Below are 16,415 nucleotides of genomic sequence, written 5' to 3'. Positions count from 1 at the left end.
TATACTTTCAGAGCAAAATACATGTAAATGCCATAAGACTAAAGCATGCACATGCACGTGCAGTTTTAAGATTTTACCAATAAAAATTCATGTATTTTAAAGCCTCCTGCCATCTGAATTTTTGTTTACACCTTAGTTTTAGTTTATATTGGAATCATAATTATTTTACACAAGAGATACAATCACTTTTTTGTTGTAATTTTTGAGTAATGATGCTGCAATAAGAATTCGAGCGTTAGAGTCCTCAATAACACCTGATTTTTTTAGTTAGTATAAAGTTAGATATATTTTGAGCCGTATATCTCAAAATTGGATGACAGGAAAATCCGATGTTGGGAGCCCTAAAACGACCTTCTCTTGATAAAACTCTATAGGGGTGAAGCGTGAATATGCTAGTAAAACAGGGGCTATTGTGTAAAGTAAACAACAGAAAGAGCCCTTCGCAAACCGCGAGATCCCCGTCTCCCCCAAAATCTTCCCAAATCCATCTGCTACCCTGCTCTGCCCATCTATCTCCGAGGAGCTCGAGCTCGCAGTACCCCGGCCTAAGGAACGCCCCGTGCCCCACTGGAGTCGTGGAAGCTACGGCAAGTGTGGGGATCCGGCTGATGCGGCGGCGGCAATGGGCGTCTGGGACTCCATCCTCCGCGGCGGCGGCCAGCGCTTCATCAAGCGCAAGGACAGCGACGCCGGCGAGGCAGGTCAGGGACTCAGGACCACCCCCACCCACTTCTTGCTCTTGTGTATGTTTTGAGGGAGCACTTATGGCATCCATTGATACAAAGTAGATGGTTCGTGGCGATACTTCACGGATGTGGTTTCTTGTTTCACCTGCTCCTCTTTCGTTTAGTTATAAAGATTCCGGTTTTGAGTGCTTCACTGGTGGAACTGCTTCTCTTTGGCCGTTCCTTCATGGTGCGAGCGACATTGTGAATTAGATTGTTCTTACTTCTTAGCCCCCTCCCACCCTGCTCACTGGACATTATGGTGTGGGGATTGGCTGTAGCCGCTTCTTTTGTCAGTTACCACATATTGTGACTGGTTGGTTGCGTTCCACCCACTATTTTTCTCTCTCTCTCTCTCTCTTTTTGATGGGGGGAGGTGTTCCCTGTTAATAGCCAACGTGGGAATGTACCAGTAAAACATTACTGCATATTCCATCAGGCATGATGTGTAATCAACTCGTTAAGTTGTGTGGACCGGATGTCTACAGGACAAGCAATTGGAATGCTTGTGTGGTAAATCCCGGTGTTTCTTGCTGATCCTGGTCCCCGGGTCATCCCTTGCGTCCTCTCTCTCTCAAAGTGTGATGATATTATTTCCAGTGGCAGCCTGGGCATGTAAAGGCGAGATTATGCAATAATGGCTATTTGTTCTAGACTCCATGTCAAGTTCACTTAGTTTGATTGTGCATAATGACCTCTTCCTGTTCGAATGGAAGATTTTTGAAAGTTTGATTCCATATGATAGTTGTTTTGGCACTTCATTGGCCACCTCAGGAAAAATTTGGAGCTTGTTAATAGTTTAGTGGCAAAAAGAATGTTGAATCGAAAATTTAGTGTTCGATTGCGGGAATGTTTAAGGTACATTGGTTACAGAAGCAAGTCATTTCAATAAGAAAATTAGTAATTGTGATGCCATCAATCATGTGTAATCTCATGAAGTCCATGTTAGGCTCGACTTTAGGACACAAATATTTACTACTTCCCCATTTTCCTAGTTGTTTTAATTAAATTTTGTGTGACAAGATTGCAGTTCTAAAGATGTTTTCAATGGTATTAATTGGTGATATGTACAACTGTCTGATTGGCAAAAGCTGTCACTTTAAGTCTTGGCTCACTCATACCTTCCAGGTCGGGCACTGGAGGAACTGAGAGGTTCACTGTTCAATGATTTTCATACTTTGGAAGGGGCCAAGCGCCAGCAGCAGAGGTTTTGTGGCCCTATCGTTGCATTGACATTCAACTTTGTGGTTGCTGTTGGGATCATCATGGCAAACAAAATGGTGCGGTCGTCTTTCTAATTATTTTTCATTTCTCAATGTGTTTGTCTATTTGCATTTCTTTTATACATGGCATATCTTTTCTTGTAGGTGATGGGAACTGTTGGATTTAACTTCCCAGTTGCACTGTCATTAATTCATTACCTATTCGCTTGGGCTCTAATGGCTGTCCTCAAGGCATTATACTTGCTGCCAATTGCTCCTCCTTCGAAAACCACTCCTTTCTCCTCATTATTTGCTTTGGGTGCTGTCATGTCTTTCTCCACTGGGCTTGCCAATGTCAGCTTAAAGCATAATAGGTGAGATGAATAATTTAGTCTCTGTTTAACGGATACAAAGTGCCCTGCCTTAGATTTTTGCTTTATGAGTTTGTCTCATAATGTACTCAGTATTCTTTGTCTTCAGTGTAGGTTTTTATCAAATGGCTAAGGTAGCTGTGACTCCAACAATAGTTGTAGCAGAATTTGTTCTTTTTCAGAAGAAGGTTTCCCAGCGAAAGGTAAATTTCTTATAAACTTTATGCTTTATATACTGCTCCATTGAGAACCGAGCAATAGCTTGGTTGGTAGAGCCTCCAGTTGAGAAGCCGCCCACCCAAGCTCGAACCCGGGTGAATACCTCCCTAAAGGGTTCAATACTCCCCTAAGACAAAGCCTGTGGGACATCTTCTCCCCATGATCGATTTATTAGTGCTCCATTCTTCAGTTGATCTATTTGTTAGCAGAACATTTTAAGTTGATTGCAGTCTTAAACAATTCAAGAAAGATGTATCTTTTTGGATTGTAGGTTGTCACGCTGGTCGTTGTCTCATTTGGTGTGGCTCTTGCAACTGTTACTGATTTGGAGTTCAATTTTTTTGGTGCTTGTGTAGCGCTAGCTTGGATTATTCCTAGCGCTGTGAATAAAATCCTTTGGTCAAATTTACAACAGAGTGGAAACTGGACAGCTCTTGCGTAAGTTGTTGTTTTTACTCTTCTGCGATAGCTCATATTTCCTAGGTTTGCTCCTAACCTTCAGGTTATTTGATCAGGTTAATGTGGAAGACGACCCCAATAACCATATTTTTCTTTATTGTTTTAATGCCATTGCTGGATCCTCCGGGCCTTTTGTCTTTCAATTGGGATTTCAAGAACAGCAGTGCAATTATCATATCTGCTTTGTTCGGTTTTCTTCTTCAGTGGTCTGGTGCTTTGGCACTCGGGTGAGTCATAAAATTTATGTTACATGATTGACTTTGCATTTCATGGAGACTCACATTTCTATGCAAGTTTGTTACTAGTTTTATGCTTGTGTATTTGAAATTCCATATGGCGGATGTTTGCAGATATTTAATGTAAAGAAAACCCCTGGTTATGCATGTCATGTATGGTTACTTGATAGACCAGGAGATAAGAGCACATAGGAAGCTCCCTGTTTTAAACCTAGAGAAACAATCTCATTGATATTAACGTTGCTACTGATTACTCAAATAGGATCTGTGACCTTTTTAAACCTAGTGGAACAAGTAGCATGTCATTTAATCTATTTTAGTTTATAGGAAAATTATATGTGTGTCATATTTCCAAGTTCCAACAGTAATATGATGAAGTATAGCTGTTATACCCTAGCATGAAAATATATTCTTTAACTTTATTCTGGCCAGACCTTTAGAGTTTCAACTGACAAGAAAAGCCCTATCTGTTAGGTAAAAATAATGGCAGTTATGCAAAAACTTCTGTTTATGTCATCGTTTTTTTCTTTCTCGAAAACAAAACATTGACGTATTTTGGGTAATTTGAAAGGATAGTCTAAACATTTTGGTCAGTCATTCTCTTCTGTGGCTATTGAATTTACAAACTTTCTAGAAATGAACATAATTTTTTCACTGTCTTTTGGATGATGCAGTGCAACCTCGGCTCTCGCTCATGTTGTGCTAGGTCAGTTCAAGACGATTGTTATAATGCTCTCTGGTTACCTTGTATTTAAATCTGATCCTGGAGTCACCAGCCTCTGCGGAGCTTTCATTGCCCTCGGTGGGATGTCAGTGTATACTTACCTAGGGATGAAAGAGTCAGCCTTTGGTGGCAAGAGAAATCCCTCAAATTCAAGGCAAAATTCTCATTTGCTGAAGTCCAAGGTTATTATAGATGGACAAAAGCCGGAAACAAAGCCTATGGATTCTGTTTAAGTTGAAGAATTGCCATTCTGCTTGGTTTAAGAAGCCATTTCAAGCACTAAGGCAGTTGGTGAACACACTTGTCGAGTTTCATACACCAACCCGTTCACTCGGAAGCTTAAAAAGACTCGTACTTAAGTAGCATTCCTTTGAGTCACTTTCTTTAGTTCTTGTGTGCTATGATTCTGTAGGCAATTTTGGTAACTTCGTTTTGTCATTGACCAGATCCATTTGTACGGAGGAACTACTATTGATTCTAATTCTAGGCAATTTTGGTCACCATCTTGAGGATATTGTTTTGATGAACAGCGGCTGACGTTATGCCCTGGTCGAATTTCATCTTGTGCAGGCCTACCTGCCAGCAGCTGTTTCGTACTTAGTTTGTACGCTGAATTGTTTGTATTCATAGTATTGTTTCGTACTTAGTTTGTACGCTGAATTGGAAGACCCACCAAAAAATATGTTCATAGGCATAAAAAATGTGCATTCTATTAAAACAGAAGATAAAAGGCCAAAGGAAAAAAAAATGTAAAACACAGAACTCAGAGACAAAAAAAGACTATTCAGATCAGACCAATGTGCAACAAGTCTTCATGGTTACATGAAAGCAAGCTCATGTAGCAGAGCAGCAGCAGCAGCTAGCTTTGCATGTTTGAAGATTTATGTAATTATGTACAAATAAACAGTAAAAATATGAAAAAAAGTAAATGGCAAAGGAATGTGTTCAAGGACATCAACGAATATATTCAAGGACATCAATATTTATACTGAAAGTTCACAAGAACTAGTCGCAGGTTCTGAAATTGAACACAACAACAATCTGCATCGACCCTTTTCTCCAAATGAAAATTGCCTAGTTTACAAATAGGGAAGTTCCCTCAAGTATTCATTATATTGCCAACGGCAACATATGGAAGGAAGATCCACAAGACTAAGATAGTACTGCACTGAGCAAGGGAAAAAAATTAAAAGCGAGGACTAACTACTTTGCAGTTTATACTCATGAATGGATTTTTCTTTTTTTTTTTATTAACAAATGGTCCATGAAAGGATTAGGACACCTCAACCTTAAACAAGATGTCTGATGGTTTCAGGGTTCAGTTTCAATTTGTGCCCAAATCTTCTTCACACATGGAATCCACTGTTCTCCCATTTTCCTTACCAATCGTGCGATTTTATCGAAGGACAGCAAGATGTGAATGACAATGTACATAAATACAGCAATGACAAGTGCGAAGACGTATATCGAAGTCTTCAATTTCCTGCAGCTGCCTTGCTGTTTTCATGGGAAGGAGAGATCTCTTGTAAATGCTTATTGTGCTATTCAACAGCAGGATGACTACCACCGATGTCATGTATGCGGTGACGTTGCAGTAGAAGAATACCTTATACTGTGTTGGATTGGTGTCATGGAGGATTGGATCACCAGTGAAATGGCCGTCCCGGTCATCAGGCCAAAGCCCTCCTGGTGGGAGCAGTCCAGCTTGGTATGTGACACTCACTGCGAGAGTTCCAATCAGAATTAAATCTTTTCACCATTTGTGCTCAGGTTTTTGGCTGACCATGATGCTTCTCTCGCTACTCTTGGGTGGATGCGGACTCTTGAAAGGAGTCGCATGGAACACCCACTCAAAGAAGTAACTCACCTTATCTTTTGCGAAGGTCAGAACTCGAACTTGGATCATGAGATAGGCGAAAATAACAGCAACGACTAGGATGGCATAAACTGATTTGGATAGTTTCCTGCAGCTTCCAGCCATAAGTGCACTCGTGAGACTGACCAGATCAAACAGCACGCATCCAGGCAGCATGTAGCCATTGACTCCCTTATGGCATAACCTTTTGCTAACAAGCAACATGATCACAGCCAAGGATGACATGAAAGCTGTGGAATTAAGGTAGAAGAAAACCATGTAACGGCGTGGAAACTCATCATGGAGCAATGGGTGACCTGCCTGGTGGCCATCTTTGTTGTCAGTCCAGAAGCCACCTGGTGGATTTATGCCGGCTTGATATGTGCTCCGATGCTGCCAGAACTGCAAGCAACACTAGATATTTGCGCCACTTCTCCAACTCTTTCAGTTCGGGGTTATCATCTATTTGCTGAGCTGATCTAGCAGGGGTTCTTTCACACACAAAGAGCAGAATATGAATCATACCATAAGAAAAAACAAGAATGACCATGATTATCACATACAAAGATGTGGAAAAAGTCAAGCTAAGTTCAAGCTGCTAAGAGAGAATCTGAAGAGGTGGAGTAAGTCAATATCCCACATCAACAATATCATGAGGGAGAGCAATAATGCTCTCGAAGTCATCGATAAGTTGGAGGAATTGAGGACCCTTCACGTGCAAAAGAAAAATTTCGGAACAATTCTAAAGACCCATATCCTGAGACTCCAAAAAGCCAAAAATGATTACTGGAGGAAGAGATAAATGGCCATGTGGGTCGAATTGGGAGATGAAGATACCAAATCCTTTCATGCTGCTGCAACAGAGAGGTACAAAATAAACGCCATTACTAGCATCCAAACGGAAGATGACACAACTGTCTCGGAACACAATGAGAAGGTTACGGTGCTTTGCAATGTGTATAGAAACATAATGGGGGTTGTGGGGGATACATCCATTGCTTTTTGTCTTCAGGAGCTGGTATCAATCAGGGAGGACTTAAGACTCCTTATCAGAGCCTTTCTCTAGAGAAGAAATTAACACCCTTGTCAAAAAGCTACCCATTGATAAGAGCCCATGGCCTGAAGTTTCAATGGCATGTTCATAAAGAAGTGTTGGGCCATTATCAAGGATGATTTCTATGATTTAATTAGAGATTTAGAGGATGATGTTCTAGACTTGAGGGCTTTAAACATTTCCTTCACAACCCTGATTCCTAAGAAGAATAACTCTGTGTCAACAAATGACTTCAGGTCCATTTCACTCCTCAACACAGCCCTCAAACTCATCACTAAGCTACTTGCAAATAGACTCCAAACAAGGATCACAAACCTAGTGCACAAGAACCAGTATGGTTTCATTAAAGGAAGAGCTATTCAAGACTGTCTTGGCTGAGCTTTTAAGTACATTAATCAATGTCATCAGTCCAAGCAACAACTAGTGATCATAACATTGAACTTCGAGAAGGCCTTTGATATTGTTGACCATAATATAATTCTAAAAATGATGGAGGTTCTAGGTTTCAACACAAAATGGATAGCCTGGATTAGTGAGATTCTAGCTTATGGTTCCTCCTCAATTCTGCTAAATGGGGTCCTTGAGAAATCCTTTCACTGTAACAGAGGAGTCAAGCAAGGAGACCCTCTCTCCCCACTCCTCTTCGTTCTGACAGCTGACCTTATTTAGTACATTGTCAATGAAGCTAGAGCTAGAGGCCTGCTCACCCTTTCTCTCAACTTGCCACACACATCTGACTTCCTCATCATCCAGTATGCAGATGACACAATCATCATCATGAAAGTGCATCAGAAGGAACTCTGCCTAAGAGGTTTGCTAAATAGCTTTTTCGAGACCACAAGGCTCAAGGTCAACATTGTTAAATCTTGTTTAGTTCCAATCAACCTGTCTGATGAAAAGACCAAGAAGCTAGTCGAGGTTTTTGGATGCTCTATTGGAGGCCTTCCTTTCACCTATCGGGGTCTTCCAATGGGTACAACTAGGCTTAGGTTGGAGGATTTGACTCCAATGATCAGCAAAATTGAAAGGAGAATCATGACTACTTCTTTGCTTTCAGGACTTGCTGCCAGGTTCACTTTAGTCAACTCGGCCCTCTCCTCTCTACCAATGTACAATATATGTACCTTCAAGCCGTCAAAGAAGGCTATTGACATCATTGATGCGGCTAGGAGGAATTGCCCTTGGAGAGGACCAGATGGGTCCACTAAAGGTAAGCCTCTACTGGCTTGGAAGAAGGTTTGTGCCCCAAGGATAAGGGCGTGTTGAGGGTGCTTAACCTGGCTCTACAAAACGAAGCACTTCTGGTCAAACATTTGCACAAATTCTACAATAAGCTAGACATCCCTTGTGTTTGTTTGATTTGGAATACTCATTACAGGAATGGTAGAATACCTCATGCGTCACCAGCTAAAGGCTTGTTCTGCTGGAGGGATATCATGAGTTTCAAGGATCACTACAGAGGAATTGCGTCTGCAATTCCAGGGGATGGTTCTATGATTCTTCTATGGCACGATTCCTCAAAGAGCAGATGTCGCATTTATACTCTTTCGCGAAGGACAAGAATACATCAATAGCCAAGTTCTTGGAGTTGGATCTACTAGATAGGAATTTCTACATGCCCCTTTCTCCACAGGCTTTTGGAGAACTCCATACTCTCCAACAGTTGCTCATGGGAGTCCAAAGTCAGTCCAACAAATGGTATCGGTTCAATAACTTCTATAGGCTCCCATACAAAGCAATCTCGCCACCTGCCCCAATCCGCAACATCAGAACTACAAAGAGTTCAAAGAAAATCAAAGTTTTCACGTGGCTCCTTTTCAAGGACAGGCCAAACACGAGGAATATCCTCAAACAAAAAAAAATCAGCGGAATTGAAGGCAATGATTACAATTGCGTGCTTTGTAGCCCTCGCGTCGAAGAGATGGCTTTTCATCTGTTCGTTGAATGCACCTTCAGCTCAGTCTGCTGGTTGGAGATTGGGATCTCCTAGAATCGGTCAACAGACTTCTTCTCGATGATTGAGCAGGCGGCTCATGGTTTCTGGCAGCCTTTCTACATGGAGATCTTTGTAATTGCTGCATGGGATATCTGGAAACTGAGAAATGCCAAAATCTTTCACAAAGAAAGGTCATCGCTTCATAAATGGAAGAATAAACTTCTGTGACTGTGCATCTGCAGATGCATAGAATGGATGGCAACCTACACTCTTCCCTCTCGTTATGGATTAGCTCGTTTGTATAGGGTCTTCTTCTCTTGTTGCTTTTTGCCTGCTTTTTGAGTGTTTTGTACAACATTTCTTAGGTTTGTTTTATCAATAGAGGTTTCTCGCAGTAGGGCTCTTTCCCTACTGTAGCATTCAAAAAAAGATGTGGAAAAATCCAGCTGCTGCCAGCAGCGTATGATCCCATCATACCAAAGAGATAAAAATCATTGCTGTCTGCAGCACGTACCGTTTCACGGCACCAACGGTGATCAAGTGGCTCTGGAGCAGGGTGATGATGACCAAAGATGAGACAAATGCAGTGGCATTGCAATCGAAGAATGTGTTGTTCCGTTTCAGATTTATGGCCTCCAATATTGGGTCTCCAGCAAGATGCCAATCCTCGTTGTCTAGGGTCTTGTGCCCACACCCCTCGCAGGTGCCGAAAGGATCTAGGTCATCAATGTGACGGGACATTCGTGCAAGAAAACGAGGCGTTACCATGGGATGTTGCTATGTGTCGGTGGAACGATCGGGATATAGCCACGCCCCCCTGGAGATTAATGAGGGATGACGTGGAGCGATGACACATTGGTTCCACTTCTCTTCCTGGGCGTACATGGCTGCTCGGCCCGGGTATAAAGCTGGGGTAATTCGGCTGGATCTATCACCGTCCCATGAGTGAGCACTTAACTTGACTTTGAATATGGCATCATCTTCCTCCCCATCCTCTTCGGAAACATCGATGATCTCAACTGCTTCTACTGGGGCTGGGTTGTTTTGGGCATCGGCGGTGGAACTGGTGGCTGTCCGACTTCCATCCCTGCAGGGTGGACAACTGCTTATCGCCCCTGCCCAAACCCTGGTTCAGGAAACCATGCCTGTTGAGATCATCGATATTTTCAACGATGATGCAGAGATCGACTGGGATCTCTTGTGGAGGGAGAATGATGAGGAGGAGCAGACTTCAGCGGCGAGGGTTGGGAAGAAGCGGGAGGAGGCCCCAACAGTGGCTCCTTTTGTTTCTTTTTCATCTTCTAACAGCTCGGGGGACGGCTACTGCATCAGCTTTTGTGGCGGCAGGCCGCGAATGAGGTGCATATGCCGCTCCATGCGTGGCCCCTAATGAGATCTGTAGGAGGCGAAGGTGGCCTTTGGGGGTGCTTCGTGGATATCCCTGTTTTGCCGTTCGACTATGGCCCTGCTGCGGGCCATAGTTGTCTTTTTCCACCTTGTACTATTTCTCTCCCTGGTTTGCTCTCTCGGGGTTTGTCTCCTCTTTAGCGGCCTTTGTACTGTTTGCTTCTTTGTACGCGTCTTCCGGATGCACAATTTGTTTAATAATATAATTTGGACCTTTGGGGGCGATTGTATCTCTTTTTGGGCTGAAGTGCAATGGGATTCTTCGAGCAGGGGACCACATGTCTGTGTGCCTCCGTGCCTTCGAGCCACGCTTCTTCGTCCCCTTTGTAGGTGATGGCTAGTTTTTTGGATGACCGACATGCCGAGCCTTCGCATAGATCATAGCCGGTTTCGTTCCTTCTGAGGACAGGTGGCCTCGGGAATCTGACGGTGGTAGATACGTAGGGTAACTAGGAGGGCTGGGTGAAGCAGTGGCGACCTCGTCATTCGCGGTTATCGCGTACTACTCGGGCTCGGCGCGGGTAGGGCCTTCTTCCAAATTTTTTCTAGATTTTCGACCCAGCGAAGTTCATCTGGAACCTTTGGAGATAAGCTCTGGAGGTGGTCCTCGACCCTTCGAGTCCTTAGCCACCGCCCAGCTGGGAGGCTATCTGTTTAAAGCCTGGCGATAGTGTGTCGGAGGCGAAGCCGAAGGCTAGGCTAGAGAGGTGGTCCTTGACCCCCTTGGCCCTTAGTTGCTGCCCAGCTCTGGACGTAATCCGTCCGGAGCCTGGCAACAGCATGTCGAAGGCGAAGCCGAAGGCTAGGCGGGAGAGGTGGTCCTCGACCCCCTCAACCCTTAGCCGCTGCTCGGCTCCGGAGGTAATCTGCCTGGAGCTTGGCAACGACGTGTCGGAGGTGAAGCCGAAGGCCAGACGGGAGAGGTGGTCCTCGACCCCCTCGGCCCTTAACCGCTACCCAGCTCCGGAGGTAATCCACCTGGAGCCTAGCGACGACGTGTTGGAGGTGAAGCCGAAGGCCAGACGAGAGAAGTGGTCCTCAACCCCCTTGGCCCCTAGCCGCTTCCTAGCTCCAGAGGTAATCCGCCCGGAGCCTAGTGACAGCGTGTCAGAGATGAAGTCGAAGGCCAGACGGGAGAGGTGGTCCTTGACCTCCTCGACCTTTAGCTGCTGTCCGGCTCCGGAGGTAATCTACCCAAAGCCTGACGACGGCGTGTGGAGGCGAATCCAAAGGTCAGATGGGAGAGGTGGTCCTCGACCTCCTTGGCCCTAAGCCGTTGCCCGGCTCCGGAGAAAATCCGTTTGAAGCCTGGCGACGGCGTGTCAGAGGCGAAGCCGAAGGCCAGATAGGAGAGGTGGTCCTTGATCTCCTTAGCGTGGACTTGGGGGTCCCTAGAAAAGGTGGACTTGGGGTTCCCCATGTGTGGTTGGTGTCACGAGGGCTGCGTCAGAGGCGTTGGCGGGTCTATGCACTCTGGAGCATTGCATCTCTTCGGAACCTTCCTTTGCCGGGGGGGGGGGGTGAGGAGGAAGTTGGGTGGATAGATTCTCCAAAGGTGTTGGCTCGCCCGGGGCGTCCCAGGTGCTATTGAAGGAGATACCTTGGAACTAAGTCCAGGCGGGAACATTCCAGGGTTCGACCACCCAGAACCACTGGAAGGCGGCTGCTTGGCTGTGACCTCAGTCACGACCTCTTTTGGTGCAGCGAGGTCTTCGCTATGTAGAGGCTAGAAGGGCTCCGTGCCATTTGGAGTTTATGTACCGACCCAAGGTTCTGGGTTAGTCAAGGCCGGAGGAACGCTGTCCCATACGGTAGCGGGGTTGGAGGGTATATGTGATGTGCACAGCTGAGACAGCCACGCATATGGTTGCATGGTTGCAACGGTGGATATGGTGGCTAGTGCATTGGTGGTTTTTCTGGTGGATTCCTACCTCTCTATGGTACTTCTGTGTTCGGTCCCCATGGACTGGCGTCACTATTGGAACAAGAGTTTGTCTTGTCCCAGCAAATACGGCGAGAGTTTCTTCTAAGGAGAAGACTCAAGCTTGGAGACAAATGTATTGATAGTAAATAATATGGACTGGACTATGGGGAGTATCACGGGAAGACTTGTGATTGTGCTCCTCCGTGCTGTGTTGAGCATGCTCTTTTTCTGACCTCCTCTTCCAAGTGACCATGACCCTCTATTTATAAGGTAGTACGTAGCTTAGTGTACAAGTTATCACAATGTCCAAAGACCTGGTCGAATTACTTATCCTGGATAACTACCTTTAAACCTACATAGAAGATAAATATCTACCGTGACAACTATTTTGGTGCCTGCTCCCTGAGGGGTGAGCCGGTTGCCAATTACAGCCCAACGCCACTCTGCTGGGGGTGTCAGGACGACTTGCACTGTGTTGGGGTGTCAGGATAAGAACCACTTGCACCGGCATTAATCGCCCGTCACCTTGTGACAGGTCGACTGCAAGGGGGTATCCTTTCTCCCCTGATATTATCTCCGGAGACCGGTCGTGTCTTTAGGCTTCGGAAGGCCACATGTGCATCGGTGGGGCGGCCCGAAGGGGTCCACAGCCTCTGGGAATAAGGCCTTCTATTGAGTTTGAATGCCAAAGGCTCTGGGGTACTTATTGTAGTTTCAATTCTTCGCAAGGGCCACGTACGTGCCGGAGAGGCATCCCGAAAGGGTTCGCAGCCTCTGGGGATAGGGCCTCCTGCTGAGTCCGGAGGCCGAAGGCTCTGGAGGGACCTTTGATAGCGATCGTCAACCATTATCCTTAGGCTGGTCTATTTTCCCCCAACAGCAACCACAACCCCACACCCCACACCCCCACCTCCTGCCTCTTCTTAGGTCCTACAGAGCTCCTTGGAGACCTTACCAACCGGGTTAGAGTAGGACACCTTGGTCCTTCCAACGCCCACACCACAACAGACAGTAGTCCCAGGTGATCCAGATGCAACGTGCCAGTAGCCAGCACCAGCTCGACTTCAATCGACTTCCTTCTCCTCGACACCTGCGACTTCTCCTACCCTGACGTCGACAGCTGAGCATGGTGCTCGGGCTCCCTCCTTCACCGATTGGGTCACCCGTCAGAGCTGCTCACCCCAGCGAGATGTTTTGAACCCGGCAGGGCTGCTCACCCCAACGAGAGACACCAAGAACCTTAAAGATAGAGGGCCTGATTGTTTATTCTCGTCGTTGACATTGTGCTATCTCCATGAATCAAAACGCTACACAGCTAGAAACATCAACCTTGATGTCTATACCTCATGCACCCAGGGCCATCTTCATCAACCTTTTAACCAGGAGGACATATGGCCTGCTATCTATCCCAAAAATACAAAAAAAGGAAGAAGACGCTTCAACTGGACTTCACGCCACAACGCAACCGTCGCATTGTCAGCGTCAGGGTCGCTTTGTCAAACTCGACAACAAATCAACCCCACAGGAAAGTGATATGCACCCTGGGGATCATCGACGAGCAAGAGCGGATTGATCAACAAGCACAAGAGAAGTATGCAAAGCTTTTTGAGCAGCCGCTTACACGATCGCACATCCAAGCTCTAGCAGCTCTTTTCGGATGGGAGACCTCGGAGGAGGACCATGAACGGGAGGCTGACGGCATCACTATGATGCCTTGATCTTGTGTGCTTAGGTCTCGGTTGTTTTTATCCCTTTTTGCTATGAATCCTTCTAATATTTTGGTATGGAATGTCCATGGGCTGAACTCGACCGCGAGACAAGTTGCTATTCTTGCAAGAAATTCGAGATATCAGAGCCCAATGCTCGGACCCCTGGATGATAACGGGAGACTTTAATCTCATTTATCGGTCGGAGGATAAAAACAACACAAATGTAAATCATGCGATGATGGACCATTTTCGACGGTTGCTGAATAACACCGATCTCAAGGATCTACCTCTCATCGGATGCAAATATACGTGGTCGAACGAAAGAGACTCTCCTATGTTGGTCAAATTTGATCGGGTCTTCTGCACCTTCGACTAGGAGCATCTGTTCTCCAATTGCCTATTGCAAAGCGCAACCACAGAAGCTTCTGACCACTGCCCCCTGCTGCTTGGACTCCAAGATAATGAGATGGGAAAGCGTCGTTTCCATTTCGAAGCATTTTGGCCCAAACTGGATGGTTTACTCCAGGAAGTCTCAAGGTCTGATCCGAAACAGAACCTAGACCATGCGCTTTTGAAACAATTTCATCAAAGTTCAAAGCCCTGGCTAAAGCCTTACAAAGTTGGAGCAACAAAAAAGTCAGACATGTATGCACACAGCTGAAACTAGCCCGGGAGATTTTCCACCAAATCGGGATTGCCCAAGACTCTAGGCAATTATCTGAAGATGAGTTATGGTTGAGACGTAGGCTGAAGAAACACTGCCTATGTTTAGCCTCATTGAAACATACATTTGCGAGATTGCGATCGAGATTGTGTTGGTTACGCGAAGGGATGCGAACACCGCCTTCTTCCACCTGCACGCATGCCAACAGCGAAAAAATTTCATCCCCAAACTGCTCTCCGGCAACCAAGTTCTCACAAAGTAGGAGGACAAGGCACAAGTAATCTATGACTTCTACTCTAACCTTCTCGGAGCTCCTGTAAAACGTGCGCCTCTCTAGAGCTTGATGAGCTGGGGCTGCACCCTCACGATCTCAATGCCCTAGAGAAACCTTTCGCTGAAGAGGAAGTTTGGGGAAACGATCAAGCAACTTCCTTCTTATAAAGCGCCAGGCCCGAGTGAATGATCGGCAGGTTCTACAAATTATGTTGGCCCATTATAAAGCTTGATATTATGGCAATGGTGAGTGCTTTTCAACAAGGAAATTTTAGAAATCTACGTCTCCTGAATTCAGCTTATGTGATCTTAATTCCAAAAGAGGATGACCCTGCTCGCGCCAATGACTTCCGTCCGATTAGTCTTGTTTACAGCTTTGCCAAGTTAGTTACGAAACTAATGGCAAATCGACTATCACCCTTCCAGCAGCATTTGTTTTCCACAAACTAAAGTGCTTTTGTTAAAGGTAGATGCATACATGATAACTTCTTATTGGTGCAGCATACAACGAGATTACTACACCGACAAAAAGAACCTCGAATCCTTGTTAAACTGGATATAACAAAGGCTTTTAATTTGGTTTTGTGCCCTTTCTTGTTGGAAGTCCTTCGCAAGCTTGGCTTTGGTCCTGTTTAGTGCAACCTTCTATGCAATTTCCTTGTGACATGTACTTCTAAGGTGCTTCTAAATGGGATCCCTGGAGATGAGATTCAACATGGTCGGGGATTGAGGGAGGGGACCCCTTATCACCGATGTTATTTATCCTAGTGATGGACGTACTCAACATTATAATTAACAAGGCTAGTGTGGAAGGTTTGCTACAACCTCTGTCGAACAAAAACATTCAACATAGGGTCTCTATATGCAAATGATGTGGTTTTATTCCTCCGGCCGTGTGTTGAGGACCTAAACATGCTACATGATATCCTGAGGATCTTTAGAGAAGCTTCTGGCCTCAAAACGAATTTATCAAAGAGTAGTGTTACACCGATACATTGCTCGAATAATGAGACCATGGTCATCCAGGAATCTCTGCCATGCGAGATCAGGGAGTTCCCATGCACCTATATTGGATTGCCTCTCACATTCAAGAAACTGACTAAGGCACAATTACATCGCTTATGACCCGGGCAGGCAAATTAATCCTGGTCCAGGTAGTTCTAACGGCAATGCCAATATATCACGCTATCACTTTGAACTCCCAAAATGGACGCTAAAAGCTATTGAAAAGATAAGACGAGCGTTCCTATGGAAAGGAAGAGACCAAGTCAAAGGTGGCCATTGTTTGATTGCTTGGTGAAAGGTATATCGACCCAAGGAGTTGGGAGGCTAGGGTATCCAAGACCTTGCATCTCTAGGATGGGCCATGAGAATGAGATGGATATTGTTGCATAAAACACAACCTAATAAACCTTGGGCATAGTTTACAATTCTTGTCCATCATAATGTCAAGGCGCTTTTCTCAATCATAGTTGCAACCAAGGTGGCCAATGGTGCCAACACCCTCTTCTGGTGTGATCGTTGGCTACATGGACATACTATCACAGACCTGGCACCTAATCTCAATGGCCTCGTTCCCAAATGGATTGCCAATAGGCGCACTATGCAAGAAGCCATGGTGGGAAATAGGTGGGTTCATGACATACAAGGTGTTGTT

The 16,415-nt window shown here is 45.3% G+C and overlaps 1 protein-coding gene across 1 annotated transcript; it reads left to right on the top strand.

The window, feature by feature from the left end:
• The first annotated feature begins 428 nt into the window (after nt 1–428).
• Nucleotides 429–4,436, top strand: LOC133926687 (nucleotide-sugar uncharacterized transporter 2-like). Its single transcript, XM_062372712.1, has 7 exons — nt 429–701; nt 1,854–2,005; nt 2,093–2,301; nt 2,408–2,501; nt 2,789–2,955; nt 3,033–3,203; nt 3,887–4,436. Exons 1-7 carry the CDS (start codon nt 623–625, stop codon nt 4,167–4,169), a joined length of 1,155 nt encoding a protein of 384 aa, XP_062228696.1. The 5' UTR covers nt 429–622; the 3' UTR covers nt 4,170–4,436.
• The last annotated feature ends 11,979 nt before the right edge of the window (nt 4,437–16,415 follow it).

Source organism: Phragmites australis, chromosome 8, assembly GCF_958298935.1.
Source record: "Phragmites australis chromosome 8, lpPhrAust1.1, whole genome shotgun sequence".
NCBI lineage: Eukaryota > Viridiplantae > Streptophyta > Magnoliopsida > Poales > Poaceae > Phragmites > Phragmites australis.
This window is presented reverse-complemented; position numbering and strand designations above follow the sequence as displayed.

Excerpts from the sequence above, each read along its gene's own strand:
- LOC133926687 (XM_062372712.1), top strand. The coding sequence starts at position 623 with ATGGGCGTCTGGGACTCCATCCTCCGCGGCGGCGGCCAGCGCTTCATC. Across the intron at positions 702-1,853 it reads CAGCGACGCCGGCGAGGCAG|GTCGGGCACTGGAGGAACTG; the intron begins GTCAGGGACTCA and ends CATACCTTCCAG. Across the intron at positions 3,204-3,886 it reads TCTGGTGCTTTGGCACTCGG|TGCAACCTCGGCTCTCGCTC; the intron begins GTGAGTCATAAA and ends TGGATGATGCAG.